Source organism: Scomber japonicus, chromosome 16 (genome assembly GCF_027409825.1).
Source record: "Scomber japonicus isolate fScoJap1 chromosome 16, fScoJap1.pri, whole genome shotgun sequence".
Lineage (NCBI taxonomy): Eukaryota > Metazoa > Chordata > Actinopteri > Scombriformes > Scombridae > Scomber > Scomber japonicus.
Window position 1 is genome coordinate 2,956,110 of NC_070593.1, and position 16,575 is coordinate 2,972,684.

At 40.6% G+C, this 16,575-nt stretch overlaps 1 protein-coding gene across 1 annotated transcript in view; it reads left to right on the forward strand.

The window, feature by feature from the left end:
- The window catches only part of klc1a (kinesin light chain 1a), a 58,329-nt gene that overhangs the window by 27,764 nt on the left and 13,990 nt on the right, over positions 1-16,575 (forward strand). Inside the window, exons 5-7 of the mRNA XM_053336216.1 lie at positions 8,514-8,742; positions 11,582-11,669; positions 14,703-14,804. Coding sequence (XP_053192191.1) covers positions 8,514-8,742; positions 11,582-11,669; positions 14,703-14,804 — 419 coding nt within the window. The remainder of the gene's footprint in view (positions 1-8,513; positions 8,743-11,581; positions 11,670-14,702; positions 14,805-16,575) is intronic.

The following is a 16,575-nucleotide window of genomic DNA, read 5'->3' on the forward strand; positions in this document are numbered from 1 at the left end:
CTCTCCTCCTCCTCTCCTCCTCTCCTCTTCTCCTCTTCTCCTCCCCTCCTCCTCCTTTCCTCCTCTCCTCCTCTCCTCTTCTCCTCCTCCTCCTCCTCTCCTCCTCTCCTCCCATCCTCCTCTCCCCCTCCTCTCCTCCCCTCCTCCTCTCCTCTGTTGCTTCTTTACTTTGTCACACTGTTTAAATTTCAGCAGCAGGAGATTCAGTCATAATGTAAATTTAGCTTGCAGAACAAATTTGACCTGACGTAATAAATGTTTAAACTTTATATTAGATGAAGTCTTTACGTCTTATCTTTATTTTAGTCTTTATATAACTTGATATAATGCAGGGGTGTCAAACTCATTTACAGCCAAATCTGATCTCATGTGGGCCGGACAAATAAAAAAGTTTGGAAGGGAGGAAGGAAACAAGGAAGGAAAGAAGGGAAAAGTGATAAGAAGGAAAGAAAGGAAGGAAGGAAGGAAGGAAAAGGGATTGGGAAGGAAAGACAAAAGGAAGGAAGGAAGGAAAGATAAGGGATTAGGAAGGAAAGGTAGGAGGGAAGGAAAGACAAAAGGAAGGAAGGAAAGAAATGAGGACAAGGAAAGAAGCAAGGAAGGAAGGAAGGACGGAAGGAAGGAAGGGAAGGAAACAAAGAAGGAAAAGGAGGAAGGAAAGAAGGAAGGAAGGAAGGGAGGAAAAAGGATAAGGAAGGAAAGGTAGAAGGAAAGGAAGGAAGGAAGGAAAGCAAGAAAGGAAAAGAAGACAAGGAAAGAAGCAAGGAAAGGTAGGAGGGAAGGAAAGACAAAAGAAAGGGAGGAAGGAAAGGAGGGAGGGAGAAAAGAAAGAGAGAAGGAGGTACGGAAGGAAAGGAGAGAAGGAGGAAGGAAAGAAGGAAAGAAGAAAGTTAGGAAGGAAGGGAGGAAAGAAGGAACAGTCAAAACGGACGGGGTCAATTTGACCCGGGAGGACGACAGGAGGGTTAAAAAGGAGAGTAGAGTCATGAGTGTTTCCTCTCAGTCGGAGAACATTTTAAACCCGATGTTCCTCCTCAGGCAGCAGTTTGTCCTCGTTGTGTTTCTGCTCTTCAGGAAACCAACTTTTCCACTGTTTTTGTCTGGGTCCCAGAATGTGGCCGCTAATAGTTCCTCTCTCTCTCACACACACACACACACACACACACACACACACACACACACACACACACACACACACACACATATTTGTGGGTGTAATTTTAAGTTTTAAACCAGACTTCTTCTTCTTCTTCTTCTTCTTCTTCTTCTTCTTCTTCTTCTTCTTCATGTTTTGACCTAAATTCTCGTTTCACTGCAGGTTGTAGTTCAGAGGAAGCAGAGCAGCAGGTTGTTGTTTAAGGGGATAAAATAAATCTGCTGTTATAGGAATAAATGTTCTCATGTTTTTAAATTAAAATCTGGCTCTCTTACATTTTCTCTTTCTGCATTTTCCTCCAGCAGTGTTAGAAGAAGCTTCTCATGAATGAATTATGACTAGAGACAGGAAAGAGTTTAACAGCATACATGCAGCAGAACATTATCCTTTATTATCTCAAATAAAGGATAATAATTAAGAAAATAACATTATACCATTTTTTTGCAAAGTTATTTATCTGTGTTGTATCTGGAGCTGCAACTAATGATTATTTTCAGAATACAAAAATCATTCTTGAATAATAGTTTAGGTGTCAAAGCTTAAAGTGACGTCTTCAAATTAGGGTTGGTCCGATGGTCCGATGCCTGACAGCCAAACAACCCTGCATTATATAAACTAACGACTTCTAAGTCATTAAACTAAGTCTTACTTTTACTGGAGTGATCTACCTCGTTGGTACCTGTCATTGTACATCTGGTATTGGAAAACTTTGAATTAAAACCTACTGAGCGAACTCTCCCGTTCTCTCCTATGAACGAGTCTGACAATAACAACGTGTATTAAACATGAAGCAAAGTGAAAAAATAATAAAGTACGTAACCCCCCCCCCGGTCGATGCCATCGGCCATCGCGATGTATTGCTTTCAACATTGTCGATCGGCCATTTCCTGGACATCACCCAACCCTACTACCATACTACCAAACCCCTAAAATAGTTCATTTAGAATAATATAAAACAGAGAAAACCAGAAAATCATCTTCTTTTAAAAGATTGAAACAGACTCAGCTTTACTTTTATAATTAATTCATTTCTGTTGATTTATTAATCTGCTTTTCACTTCACCTCTAAAAGATAAAGCCATTATATCTGTTTCTAGTAAACACACTTCTCAATATTCTTGTTAACAAATCAGCAGCAGTTTGGGAAAAATGAACTGTTTATGATTATAAGTGAAGTTTGAGATGAACACAATTTTAAAAATTCATTTTGATGTCAAAGAAAATAAAACAGAGCGTAAACAGTAATACATTAATTATTCAGCAGCAGCAGCAGCAGCAGCCATGAAACATGATTTATTGTTAGACTCACAGACTCCTGCTAACACTGCACACTCTTCCCTTCTCACATCCTCATTACTGCTTACACTAAATACAACCAAGCCGCTACATTTAATGATTACTAAATATACACAACCAACAACTGAAACATAACCAGATGAGTGTTAGTCTGAAGGTTAGAGAGGAAGAGTTTTAACCAGTTATTCATTGATTTCATGTTTGTAATTACTGAGCAGTGTTGAAGAAGTATTCAGATTCTTACTTAGGTAAAAATACTCCATTACAAGTAAAAGTACTGCATGAAAAATCCAATTTAAGTTAAAGTACTGCAGTATTATAGTGATGTAGTATGCAGTATTACAGTAACAGTACTGCAGTATTATGAGTGATGTAGTATGCAGTATTACAGTAAAAGTACTGCAGTATTATGAGTGATGTAGTACTACTTTATATACAGTTAGCTAGTTTATACTACTTTATATACAGTTAGCTAGTTTATACTACTTTATATACGGTTAGCTAGTTTATACTACTTTATATACGGTTAGCTAGTTTATACTACTTTATATACAGTTAGCTAGTTTATACTACTTTATATACAGTTAGCTAGTTTATACTACTTTATATACAGTTAGCTAGTTTATGCTACTTTATATACAGTTAGCTAGTTTACACTACTTTATATACAGTTAGCTAGTTTATACTACTTTATATACGGTTAGCTAGTTTATACTACTTTATATACAGTTAGCTAGTTTATACTACTTTATATACAGTTAGCTAGTTTATACTACTTTATATACAGTTAGCTAGTTTACACTACTTTATATACAGTTAGCTAGTTTATACTACTTTATATACGGTTAGCTAGTTTATACTACTTTATATACAGTTAGCTAGTTTACACTACTTTATATACAGTTAGCTAGTTTACACTACTTTATATACAGTTAGCTAGTTTATACTACTTTATATACAGTTAGCTAGTTTATACTACTTTATATACAGTTAGCTAGTTTACTCTACTTTATATACAGTTAGCTAGTTTACACTACTTTATATACAGTTAGCTAGTTTATACTACTTTATATACAGTTAGCTAGTTTAGTCCAGTGGTTCCCGACCTAGGGGTGGGGCCCTCCAAAGGGTCAGCAGATAAATGTGAGGGCTGGTGAGATGATTAATGGGAAAGAAGAAAAAACAAAGTTCTGATACAGAAAAAGTTTTTGGATCTCTAATCTTTGATTTTTGCTGAAATATTGGATCATTTGAACATTTATTGAAATAAAAGCATGTGATAATTTTAGAGGAAGTGGAGCTGTTAACAACCACTTGTTTCATCTTTAACCATTTTAAAAGCTTATATAGTTATATTGTCCATTGTGTCAAATCATCTAATCAGTAAAGCTGTCAAATAAATGTAGTGGAGTAGAAGTATAAAGTAGCATCGAATTGAAATACTCGAGTATATTACAAGTACCTCACATGTATACATACAGCAAGGATGTAAAGAGAGACAGTAAGAAAAGAAACTGGGAGTAAAGTGTGTACAGAAAGAGAAGATGGGATGTGCTCCGCTGCTCTGAGATGAAGCTCATTGAATGAAGCTTCCTCTGTCATTAATCCTCTCAGTGTGAAACAGAGCTGCCTGACTCTGTGTGTGTGTGTGTGTGTGTGTGTGTGTGTGTGTGTCTGTGTGTGTGTGTGTGTGTCTACATGCATGAGAAGGACGTGGACTAGATTAGATGTCTTTCTTTCTCAAGCTTAGCCGTCAGACTGGCTGAAAAGCTCGTGGAGTTTTTGGGTAAATTGCTGTCAGCAGGAAGACGATAATGGTGGAAGGAGGAAGATAATGGAGATGACAGCGCTGTCTCCTTTTTTTTTAAACTGGCCTGAGGCTTAGGTACAGAGATTTCTTTTTTCCCCCTCTGTACAAATATTTACATTTCAGTCATTTGACTAAGTCTGTTATCCTCAGTGAGCGACTGAATGAGCTCGTAAAGATTAAACCTCCCCGTGTTTCTCTTCATGAATCAACACTAATTAGCTGTGATTTCAGTTGAAGCTGTAGTATTTATTAAAGGGCTATCCCAGAGATTTAACCACCACCTCCTTAAAGACTTAGAAGAGACTGTTTTTAAACTAGAAATGGTGAAAATGAGAGTCAGCTGAAGCTCTGACACTTTAAATCAGAGGTGTCAAACTCATTTTCATTCAAAGGTCACATACAGACCAATCTGATCTAATGTGGGCCGGATCATTAAAAAGATGGAAGTGAAGAAGGAAGAAAGGAAGGGAATAAGAAGGGAAGGAAGGAAAGAGAGGCAAAAGGAAGGAGGGAAGAAGGAAAGACAGATGTAAGGAAAGAAAAAAGGAAAGAAGAAAGGGAGGAAGGACAGAAGGAAGGAAGGAAGGACAGAGAGAAGAAAGGAAGGAAGGACAGAGAGAAGAAAGGAAGGAAGGACAGAAGGAAGAAAGGGAGGAAGGACAGAGAGAAGAAAGGAAGGAAGGACAGATTGAAGAAAGGAAGGAAGGACAGATTGAAGAAAGGAAGGAAGGACAAAAGGAAGGAAGGACAGAAGGAAGGAAGGAAGGAAGGACAGAAGGAAGAAAGGAAGGAAGGACAGAAGGAAGAAAGGGAAGAAGGACAGAAGGAAGAAAGGGAGGAAGGACAGATGGAAGGAAAGACAGAAGGAAGAAAGGGAAGAAGGACAGAAGGAAGAAAGGAAAGAAGGACAGAAGGAAGGAAGGAAGGATGGAAGGAAGAAAGGGAGGAAGGACAGAAGGAAGGAAGGAAAAGAACACAGGAAGGAAAGTGGGCCGGACTGCACCCCTTCAGCGGGCCGGTTCTGGCCCACGGGCCGCATGTTTGACACCCCTGCTTTAAATAATGTCATTTTGTGGCTTTTTATAGATCAAACAAGACTCTTAAACTGATTTTGATTCATAAAATTGGTCAAATTTCCCTTTTAAATGCTTTCATGAGACTGTTTACCTGCAATATAACCATAAAAACCCACCTGCACCTTGTCAATCGAACTTAATTTATTCATTTTAGATATTAAATGAATTATCTTCTGCCATCCAGTTCTCCAGTCAATGGTCTTTAAACTGTGTCTCATTTTATCTGAATGACAGTCCGTACAGTATATGAGTCACTTCCTCTCTGTGGATGATAACCAGGACAGGGGAAGTTATCCTCTTCCTCTGGCGGTCCACCACACAATGATTCTACTGGTTTTACTCATATTGAGCTGGAGGTGATTGAAGCTCTCTGTCAGACCTCTGTTAAAAAAAATATACAAAGGAAGTCTCTTAACCCTTAAACAGGCCTTACTAGTTATGTCATTTGCACCTAAAGTAAGTAAGTAAGGAAGGAAGGAACAAAGAAAGGAAAGGAGGGAGGAAGGAAGGAAGGAAAGGAGGGAGGAAGGGAAGGAAGGGAGGAAGAAGGAAGGAAAGGAAGGAGGGAGGGAGGGAGGAGGGAAGAAGGAAGGAAAGGAAGGAAGGAGGAAGGAAGGAAAGAAGGAAGGAAGGAAGGAAAGGAGGGAAGAAGGAAGGTAGGAAGGAAAGGAGGGAGGAAGGAAGGTAGGAAGGAAAGGAGGGAAGAAGGGAGGGAGGGAGGAAGGAAGGAAGGAAGGAAGAAAGAAAGGAAGGACAGATGAAGGAAGGAAGAAAGGACAGAAGGAGGGAACATTAACCCTAACAGCTGAATTTAGATCTAAGGAAGGAAGGAAGGAAGGACAGATGAAGGAAGGAAGGAAGGAAGAAAGAAAGGACAGATGAAGGAAGGAAGGAAGGAAGGAAGGACAGATGAGGGAAGGAAGGAAGGATAGAGGAAGGACCCGGGAGGATGACAGGAAGGTTAAAGAGTCTGTATCTCCTGGTGCACGTTGTCTGTTTAAGGGTTCAGTGAAGACTCTGGAACTCTCTATCAGTCCTCTCTGTACTCCTCGGTAAAAAAGGAAGTCAGTAATATAGTGATTCACTGCCTTTGTTGTCTTTGCATAGCAGATAAAAACAGCAGCAGACAATATAAACTGTTCAACACCACAACTCCCACTAATGCCGGGGTGTCAAACATGCGGCCCGTGGGCCAGAACCGGCCCGCCAAGGGGTGCAATCCGGCCCACTTTCCTTCCTGTGTTCTTTTTCTTCCTTCCATCTGTCCTTCCTACCTTCCTTTTATCCTTTCTTTGTTCCTACCTTCCTTTCTTCCTTCCATCTGTCCTTCTTCCATTTCTTCCTTCTGTCCTTCCTTCCATCTGTCCTTCTTCCCTTTCTTCCTTCTGTCCTTCCTTCCATTTGTCCTTCCTCCCTTTCTTCCTTCTGTGCTTTCTTCCTTCTGTCCTTCCTCCCATCTATCCTTCCTACCTTTCTTCCTTCTGTCCTTCCTTCCATCTGTCCTTCTTCCCTTTCTTCCTTCTGTCCTTCCTTCCATCTGTCCCTCCTACCTTTCTTCCCTCCTTCCTTTTGCCTCTCTTTCCTTCCTTCCCTTCTTATTTCCTTCCTTTTGCCTCTCTTTCCTTCCTTCCCTTCTTATTTCCTTCCTTCCTTCCTTCCTTCTTTCCTTCCATCTTTTTAATGGTCCGGCCCACATGAGATCAGATTGGTGTGTATGTGGCCCTTGAATGAAAATGAGTTTGACACCTCTGCTCTATGTGGACTCTTCTCTGCCGGGTCGGTGTTATTTCTGCTGTGGGAGTCTCCCGCTCCAAACTCCCAACAGCTCTCCTTCAGAGTAAATATAGACATGCCTGCCTTTTAATAAGAAACCCAATCAGGTGGTTTCCCTGACCTCTCGCTCGCTCACATGCATCCACACGACCTGACACACACACACACACACACACACACACACACACACCAACATAGAGGAGGACATACAAGACGCACATATGGCTCGTCATGAGAGACATTCCTGTCCCGTCCCCCCTGACCCCGTTAAACGCAGCTCATAAGGAGCTAGCATTATCACTGTGCATTGAGACAGAATGAGGACATTGTGTATGTGTGAATAATCGTGTATTTAGGGCATAAAGCTAACCGCTAGCTAGTGTTTGTTTGTTGTGGTTACTGTTGAGACTCATCTGGGAGGAGAAAACAGAAGAGATGTTATTTGACAGACTTGGGTTGACTCATTTAAACATTACAATAAATCACATGCATGTCTTTAACAAGCAGGGACATGTTTTATTATCTGTCAGTATCAATATTAAATGAAGCTGAGTCAATAAGGAAGGAGCAAATAAGTGAGAAACATCGATGAGAGTCATTTTAAACGGGTCATTTTCATTCATCAAAATGCCAACGTTTCCTAATTCCAACCATTCAGTCATGAGCCTTTCTTTGTGATAGATGGATAGATAGATGGATAGATAGGTAGGTAGGTAGGTAGATAGATAGATAGATAGATAGATAGACTTTATTGATCCCAAGCTGGGAAATTACAGTGCAGCAGCAGCAGCTTTACACACAGTGACAATAACAACATATAATATCAGAATATAAAGAACAAACTATACATAATAAAATAGCAAAATAGCAAATGAAATAAAATAAATAAAATAAAAAAGTGTGCGATGTGTGTAACTGTGATAGTAAATTAAGGGTTAGGTATTAAAATCATGATTTTGGGATTTTTCAAAAGTGTGTGACAGTATTTTGATTTTATTTTGTAGAGCAAATGATTAATAGAAACATTAACAAAGAATAACATATTGTAGTTTGATATAAAAAAGATTGAAATATAAAAAGTACATTACAGAGCAGTCATCTAGTCCAGTGTACATAAATATAGCCAAAACAAAGACATGATATCAACGTTCCCAATGAAATGGTCAGAAGATATTAAAAAATAGCTGGACTGCAAACTCCTTTTTATTTTATTTGTTTTATTCTATTTTATTTTATTAGCATTATTATTATTATTTGTCTTTCTGTTTGGGAAAAAAAAAGACAATGTAACTATTATTCATGTAATTGTAATAATGTCTGACCAAAATATCAATACAATAAAGAAAAGAAGATATAAATAAACCCATATCCTTATATCTACTCTTCTCTCTCTTCTCTCCAGTCCAGCCGGCTCACGGCAGCGCTGCAGCAGCCGCCGCTCAGCAGGGAGGTTATGAGATCCCGGCCCGTCTGAGGACCCTCCACAACCTGGTGATCCAGTACGCCTCCCAGGGCAGGTACGAGGTGGCTGTGCCCCTCTGCAAACAGGCTCTGGAGGATCTGGAGAAGACCTCCGGACACGACCACCCGGACGTAGCCACCATGCTCAACATCCTCGCCCTCGTTTACAGGTTAGTATCCATGAGACGATGAGAAAGGGGGTCCTGAGGGTTTCCAGGCAAGGCAAGAAAGATGATACGTAGGTGTTTATGTTGCTGAAGAAATTATCTTATTGACAAGCTAGAGCTGAAATGACTAGTCTATCGAAAGAAAAATAGACATCAATAGTTTTTTTTATGATCAATTAAAGGATAATTAAAGTTTTTTACCTGGACTTTATTTCTAGCATAAAATACGATCATTTACTCGCCCAGACAACTTTGGTGTCATTTGGAGTTGTTTGGACTAAATTAGCTCCAGTGTTGCGCCGCGTATATCCGTATAATGCGAGTACACGTGGCACCGAAGCTCAGCCTCTATATAACACATTATCTGCTGTGAAACTAGTTCATTTCACCAGTATTTAGTTATGATACGTTAGTGCTATTCCCCTCCGAGCCCGTGGTGGCATGTTATCAACATCCGGGGTCTGTAGGTTGACCTGCTAACCTCTGATCTGGATGATGTCATTTCCGAACGTCTCTCCAGTGTTGTGATACAGACGCTTATTGACACATCCAGACGCGTATCTCCTGGCCTCACATGCCAGACAGTGATCTTTTTCAAGCAAGAATCACCCACATGTTTCCAGCTTTTTAGATATGAGGATTTTCTGCTTTTCCTCGTTTTATTTCATTTTAAGAGATTTTTAAGAGTTGGGTTTAGAACCTGCTCTATGTGTGAAGTGCCTTGAGATAACTTTGTTGTGATTTGGCGCTATACAAATAAAGATTGATTGATTGATTGATTGATTGATTGATAGATAAACTGAATCTCTTTTGGTTTTGGACCGTTGGTCAGACAAAACTACATATTTGAAGATGTTACCCAGGTAACTCATAAGTTAATGGACAGTTTTTAATCACTTTTTGACATTTTATAGACAATACAAACAATTAATCAGTTCATCATTAAAGCCCGACTACAGGCACAGTAACAAAAACTCCATATAAATAACTATTTTGAGAGGACAGAGCTTCTCCTTTTAACTTAAAGTATAATGTAAACATGCTGTAAACTAAATACTAGTCACACATTGATTAAACAGGGTTCAATATGTCAAGATTGATGAAATCCAATATGTTGCTTCCTTCTGGTTTTAGCTTCCTCCAGCCCTAATGTGTTTTTCAGAATCAATGCATATATTTATGTCAGTATGGAGGCATGCAGTACATATAGGACATCAGTGTGGAGCGTTTATTACTGCACCAGTAGCTGCAGGGAAACTAAAGTCTTCACAGGCTTGTAAATCTTTATTTTACAAGCCTTCCCAGGATCTCAGAATGGATTAGAGAAGTGTTAATGAATGCTGGGAAAGTGTTAACGGGATAGATAACTATGAAAGGAATGCTATTAAAACTTATTTAGCAGAGATAAATGGTTTAGCATGTGCTGCGTTGGTGCTGCGTTGGTCACCCTCACAACGTGGTGGCATGTACCTTAAAACCTTCAGTAACCACCCACAAAGCCTCACAGCCTCTATAAGAGGGGGGGGTCAAACTCATTTTCATTCAAGGGCCACATACAGACCAATCTGATCTCATGTGGGCCGGATCATTAAAAAGATGGAGGGAAAGAAGGAAGGAAATAAGAAGGGAAGGAAGGAAAGACAGGCAAAAGGAAGGAGGGAAGAAAGGAAGGAAAGAAAAGGAAGAAATGGAGGAAGGACAGATGGAAGGAAGTACAGAAGGAAGAAAGGGAGGAAGGACAGATGGATGGAAGGACAGAAGGAAGGAAAGAAGAAAGGGAGGAAGTGCAGAAGGAAGAAAGGTAGGAAAAACAGATGGATGGAAGGACAGAAGGAAGAAAGGGAGGACGGACAGATGGAAGAAAGAAAGGAAGGAAGGAACAAAGAAAGGGAGGAAGGACAGATGAAAGGAAGAAAGTGCAGAAGGAAGAAAGGTAGGAAAGACAGATGGAAGGAAGTACAGAAGGAAGAAAGGGAGGAAGGACAGATGGAAGGAAGTACAGAAGGAAGAAAGGCAGGAAGGACAGGTGGATGGAAGGACAGAAGGAAGAAAGCGAGGAAGGACAGATGGAAGGAAGGACAGATGGAAGGAAAGATGGAAGGAAGAAAGGTAGGAATGACAGATGGAAGGAAAGACGGAAGGAAGAAAGGGAGGAAGGACAGATGGAAGGAAGAAAGGAAGGAAGGACAGATGGAAGGAAGAAAGGAAGGAAGGAACAAAGAAAGGAAAATAGGAAGGTAGGAAGGACAGATGAAAGGAAGGAAGGAACAAAGAAAAGATAAAGGAAGGTAGGTAGGAAGGAAAAGAACACATGAAGGAAAGTGGGCCGGATTAGACCCCTCGGCAGGCTGGATCTGGCCCACGGGCCGCATGACACCCCTGTGCTCTATAGGAGCTCCCAATGATCTCTGGGAAGCCTTTTCAGTGTCAGAAGAGGAACATGGAGCAAACATCACAGTCACAGGCAGAGATTTATAGTACAGTAACTGAGCTGGACTGGTGTTAATGTCCCAGTCTGAGTCCCCCAGAACAAAAGCCTGACACACAAAGGCTGGACAAGTATTTAACAGGGTGGGTTTTTCTTTTTTTCTTTTTCACTTCCACAAATCTTAGCTCATGAATAGTCCGCTCAGGTTTTTGGTTCGGTGACTCCGAGGGAATGAAGAGTGGCTCGACTTGTTTTCAGAGGCCTGCAGCGCTAACTGTGGGAACTCCAGTTAAAAATATTTCAGCTATGTCACCTTGAAATAACGAGCTGCTGCTGCCGCTGGAAATAATTCACATATTTTATATTCAGTGTTTTTCTTGTCTGACTCTGTTTGATCTCTGTGTGTCTGAACAGGGATCAGAACAAATATAAGGAGGCGGCCAACCTGCTGAATGATGCTCTGGCCATCAGGGAGAAGACTCTGGGCCGGGACCATCCAGCTGTGAGTGTCTCAAACTTACTTAACCCACCAGCTTTGTTTCTCTTGAATTTGACAGTTAGACAGAAAATTGCTAAAATTAGGATCAAAAGTGTTCAAATCCAGTTTCTCAGGTTTCCAAAGGTTGAATTTTCTCCAGTTTTTTTGCAGCAATGTGCAGAAAAATATGTAGAAAGACTTTTTTTTTTTTTTGGAATACTTTATTTTCAAGTTTTCAATTATTCAAGAACAATACCACTTATTCCCACAAAAAGTACTTAATAACAAAGTTAACAAAGGGTTAAGAGGAAAAGGAAAGACAACAGTAACTAAGTAGACAAAAAATAAATAAGTAAAATAAATTACATACATATTTATTGCTAGAAAGACTTTTTTAACAACTTCATCCATCCTGTAAAGCCACATTAAAGTAATAGTTCAGTATTTTAGGAAATGTTTATATTTGCTTTCTTACTGAGAGATGGGTGAGAAGATCAGTAATTAACAACTTATATTTAGTTAGTTTATTAACTAGTAGTTCTGTGTGTGGAGTCATGTAAATGGTGTCTGTAGGCAGATTTTGGGCGATGCTGGGTGAGAAGCTTCCTCCTGTTTTCAGTCTTTTTTTAAGCTAAGCTAACAGGCTATTAGCCGTAGCTTCATATTTACCAGACGTGAGACTGAGACTGATATTGATCTTCTCATCAGACTCTCAGCAAGAATGCAAATAAGCCTATTCCCCAAAATGTCAGACTAAAGATGGATTCCTGGCTATTCTGTGATAAACACTTTAATCTGAGACAGGAAATGGACAAAAGAAAAGAAGACTCAGACATCTACCATCACTTTATTATCTTTATTCTCACGTGGTCATCATTACCCTTTACTCTTTATCTATGTTTGGCTGCTGCAGTGTCCCAGTCCCCCCCCCCCCCCCCCCCGCCCACATAGAGGATCAATACATCTGAAACATATTTTACACAACTCCCTCTCAGACACACACACACACTCACTCACACACTCTCTCTCTCTCTCTCACTCACTCACACACTCACTCACTCACTCACTCACACACACACACTCACACACTCATTCACTCTCTCTTTCTCTCTCACCTCTCTCTCTCTCTCTCACCTCCCTCCCTCTCTCTCTCTCTCTCTCACACACATACACACACACACTCTCTCTCTCTCTCTCTCTCTCTCTCTCTCTCTCTCTCTCTCTCTCTCTCTCTCTCACACACACACACACACATGCAATCATTCATTTGACATTTTCAGGAGCATTCAGTCTTACTTTTGGTAAAAAATGGTGCAAATGTCATTTCAAATGATATAAAACCAACAAAAACACTAAATGAACATTTTAACAAACCTGATGCTGCTTTTAAATCTATTTAAACATATTTTTGAATTGCTCATCTCGCCATCCCTAAAACTATATCAAAAAAACTTAATGAATCAACCACATAATAATTTGAATTTTCAGGTATTTGGATAAAAAAAGGAGCATTTTGCCATTTTAAGATGCAGCTTTAAGATCTTGTCAGCTAAGAAGTAAACCAAAGCTGCTGATATAAAGTTTTATTTTACTTTTATGACAACCTAAAGGCTCGAGTGCTGTCTATTTTTATTCTACCAACCTCCAAACACCTTCATATATTTAGAGAAGTCTGTGTTTCCAGTTCAGGACGATCAGAGTGAACTCAGTAGATGTAATAAATAACTTCCCTCCCTGGGTCTGTCCTCGCATCCTTTAACGTCTGTCTGTCAGTAAACACGCAGCAGGTCCACTAACTGTGTTAACCTGTGCAGGCCTGTGTCTCCACTGTCTGGACCTCCATCACTCTCCACTATGTGAAGCTGAGGTTAGCCCTCCTCCTCCACTCATCCTCCACCTCTCCATCCTCTCCTCCTCCCACCGGGCCCATGATCCTTCTTTTCCACCAGGAAGTGATTACTCAGTGATTTGTTATTCACAGGAAATCGTAGTTTTGAGCACATTGTAGTTGGTTGTTTTAATAATGATGCACGGTCTCCTGATTGTTTAGTTTTTCACCTTTTTATTAATTTTAAATCCACTTCTTTGTCTTTTTTCCCCTCTCTCTCTTTTTCTCCTTTATGAAAAATGTTCAGTGTTAAAAACCAGTTTATAAATTGGAGTCTGTTCCAGATTTATGGGATGGGATCAGTTCCTAAATCAGGTTTAAAGCTTCTGCTCTTCAGTCTACAGGCTGGATGTGCATCTAGAAACACACATACAGTATATTGTGTGTTGTAGATAATTAGAGTGAACATTTGGCACGTTGCCGGTTAGGAGGCTGATGAAGGCGTCGGCTGTAGTGTGATGACTCCTCCTGGCTATGGAAAACTGGGAAAGTGGAAGTATGGCCTCTCCTGTTGGGGAAAATGTGGAAGCTATTTAAACAAAATATAGTTGTTAGATTCGTTATTTGTTAAACACTTCACTTAAAATGAAAGAATAAAGTTATGGAAAAGTAGTAAGAAACTCCTCCTCAATTTCATCCCCCTCTTCTCTTTCTCATATTTCCATCTTTCACTTCTCTCCGCCTCTCATCTTCCTGAATTAGCCCCCCTCCCTTCCTCTCCTCTCCTCCTCTCCTCCTCCTCTCCTCCTCCTCCTCTCCTCCACTCACTCCACCCTTCCTCCTTTCCTTTTTCCTCCCACTCCATCCACATGGCCACCAGACCCTGTTCTGAATCAGAGATCAGAGGTGACCTCCAGGCGCCTCTCTTACCCCCCCCCACCTCCTCCTCCTCCTTCTTCTTGACTGCAGGAGCTGAAAATTCATCACACAGCTGATTGGGATCAAATTACCGCACACCATAATCATTTCCTGTCTCTGCACGTTTCTCTCTCTCTCTCTTTTTTTTTTTTTTCCAATTACTAGTTCACTAGATCAATGGCACGGTGCTGCTGCTGTGAGGGAGTCACACTCACTCTACTCTGCACACATGGGTGAAGATGAGTTAAGCTGATTTGATATAAAATAATAATAAATGTTTTTGTGTTTTTTTTTGTTTTTTTTGTCATCAGGTCGCCGCCACCCTCAATAACCTGGCTGTCCTGTACGGGAAGAGAGGGAAGTATAAGGAAGCAGAGCCGCTGTGCAAAAGAGCGCTGGAGATCAGAGAAAAGGTTTGTTAAAGATCATCAAACACCAACTAATACTTCCAAGCTGCTGTTTATCCATTAAATATCTGCTTCTACTTATTCTCCAAAGTTAACCCTTTATAGGACACTCATTGAAAGGAAGGAAGGGAGGGAGGGAAGGGGGGGAAGGAAGAAAGGAAGGAAGGTAGGGGGAGGAAAGAAAGGAGGGAGGAGGTAGGGGGAGGAAGAAAGAGAGAAGGAGGGAGGAAGGGAAGAAAGAAAGAATGAAGGAAGAAGAAAGGGGGATGGAGGAAGGAAAGAAGGGAGGAGAGAAGGAGGGAGGGAGGAAGAACAGATGGAAGTAAGGAAAGGAAGGAAGGAAGGAAGGAAGGAAGGACGGAGGAAGGAAAGAAGGAAGGGAGGAGAAAAGGAGGGAGGGAGGAAGGACAGATGGAAGGAAGGAAAGGAAGGAAGGTAGGGGGAGGAAAGAGAGAAGGAGGGAGGGAGGAAGGGAAGAAAGAAGGAATGAAGGAAAGGGGATGGAGGAAGGAAAGAAGGTAGGAGAGAAGGAGGGAGGGAGGAAGAACATATGGAAGTAAGGAAAGGAAGGGAGGAGAAAAGGAGGGAGGGAGGAAGGACAGATGGAAGGAAGGAAAGGAAAGAAGGATGGAGGAAATAAGGAATGAGGGAGGGAGAAATGAAAAGAGGAAGGGAAGAAAGAAGGAAGGGAAGAAAGAAGGAAGGAAAGGAAGGAAGGAAAGAAGGAAGGAAGGATATTTTGGGATATTTACAGAAGTTACCAAATATAATTATTTGCCCATTAAAGGGTAAAAGCTTAAAAAGAACCTCTCTCACTTTTATTTTACTCTGAGACAAACTGTTTCCTACTTTGGTATAAAAGCAGTCAAACACTAAACACTGAACTAGAAGACTGGCGACTGCATCTAAACATGGTTCCTATAAATCAGAACAAACACTTCCTCCCACTTAGAAACCCACCCAGATGAGATGAGGCTGCCATCTGTTCCCCCTACCTTCATTAATATGGATGTTATTGGTATTTATCTGAAAGACTAAACATGTTTATCTTTATTATACAGTGTGTGATATTAATATTAGCAGTATGTCTCTTAAAGCTGGAGATACATTACTGTGCAGAGGTTTTAAAATCATTAAAAGGACATAGAGTGGAAAAATGAAAGATTAAAATGTAAAGTGCTTTAACCTTCCTGTCGTCCTCCCGGGTCAAATTGACCCCATCTGTTTTTACTCTTCCTTCCTTCCTTCCTTCCTTCCTTCCTTCCTTCCTTCCTCCCTTCCTCCCTTCTTCCCTCCCTCCATCCCTCTTTCCTCCTTTCCTTCCTTCCACCCTTCTTTCCTCCTCTCCTTCCATCCTTCCTCCCTCCCTTCCTTCCTCCCTCCCTCCCTCCCTCCTTCCTTCTTTCCATCCTTCTTCCTCCCTTCTTTCCTCCTTTCCTTCTTTCATCCTACCTTCTTTCCCTCCCTCCCTTCTTTCCTTCCTTCCTTCCTTCCTTCCTTCTGTCCTTTTTTCCTCCCTCCCTCCTTCCTCCTTTCCTTCCTTCCTTCCTTCATTCCTTCTGTCCTTTTTTCCTCCCTTCCTCCTTTCCTTCCTTCCTTCCTCCCTTCCTTTTGTCCTTCTTTTAATGAGATTAAAGGTGCCACTGTTTGTGCTTTAAAGACAAATAAAAAACATGACAACCAAAAAAAGATGACAGTAAAAAAAAAGATGAGATGCAACATGTAAAAATGGGTCAAATTAGACCCTGAACAGTATGTAAGGGTTATTTTAAATATC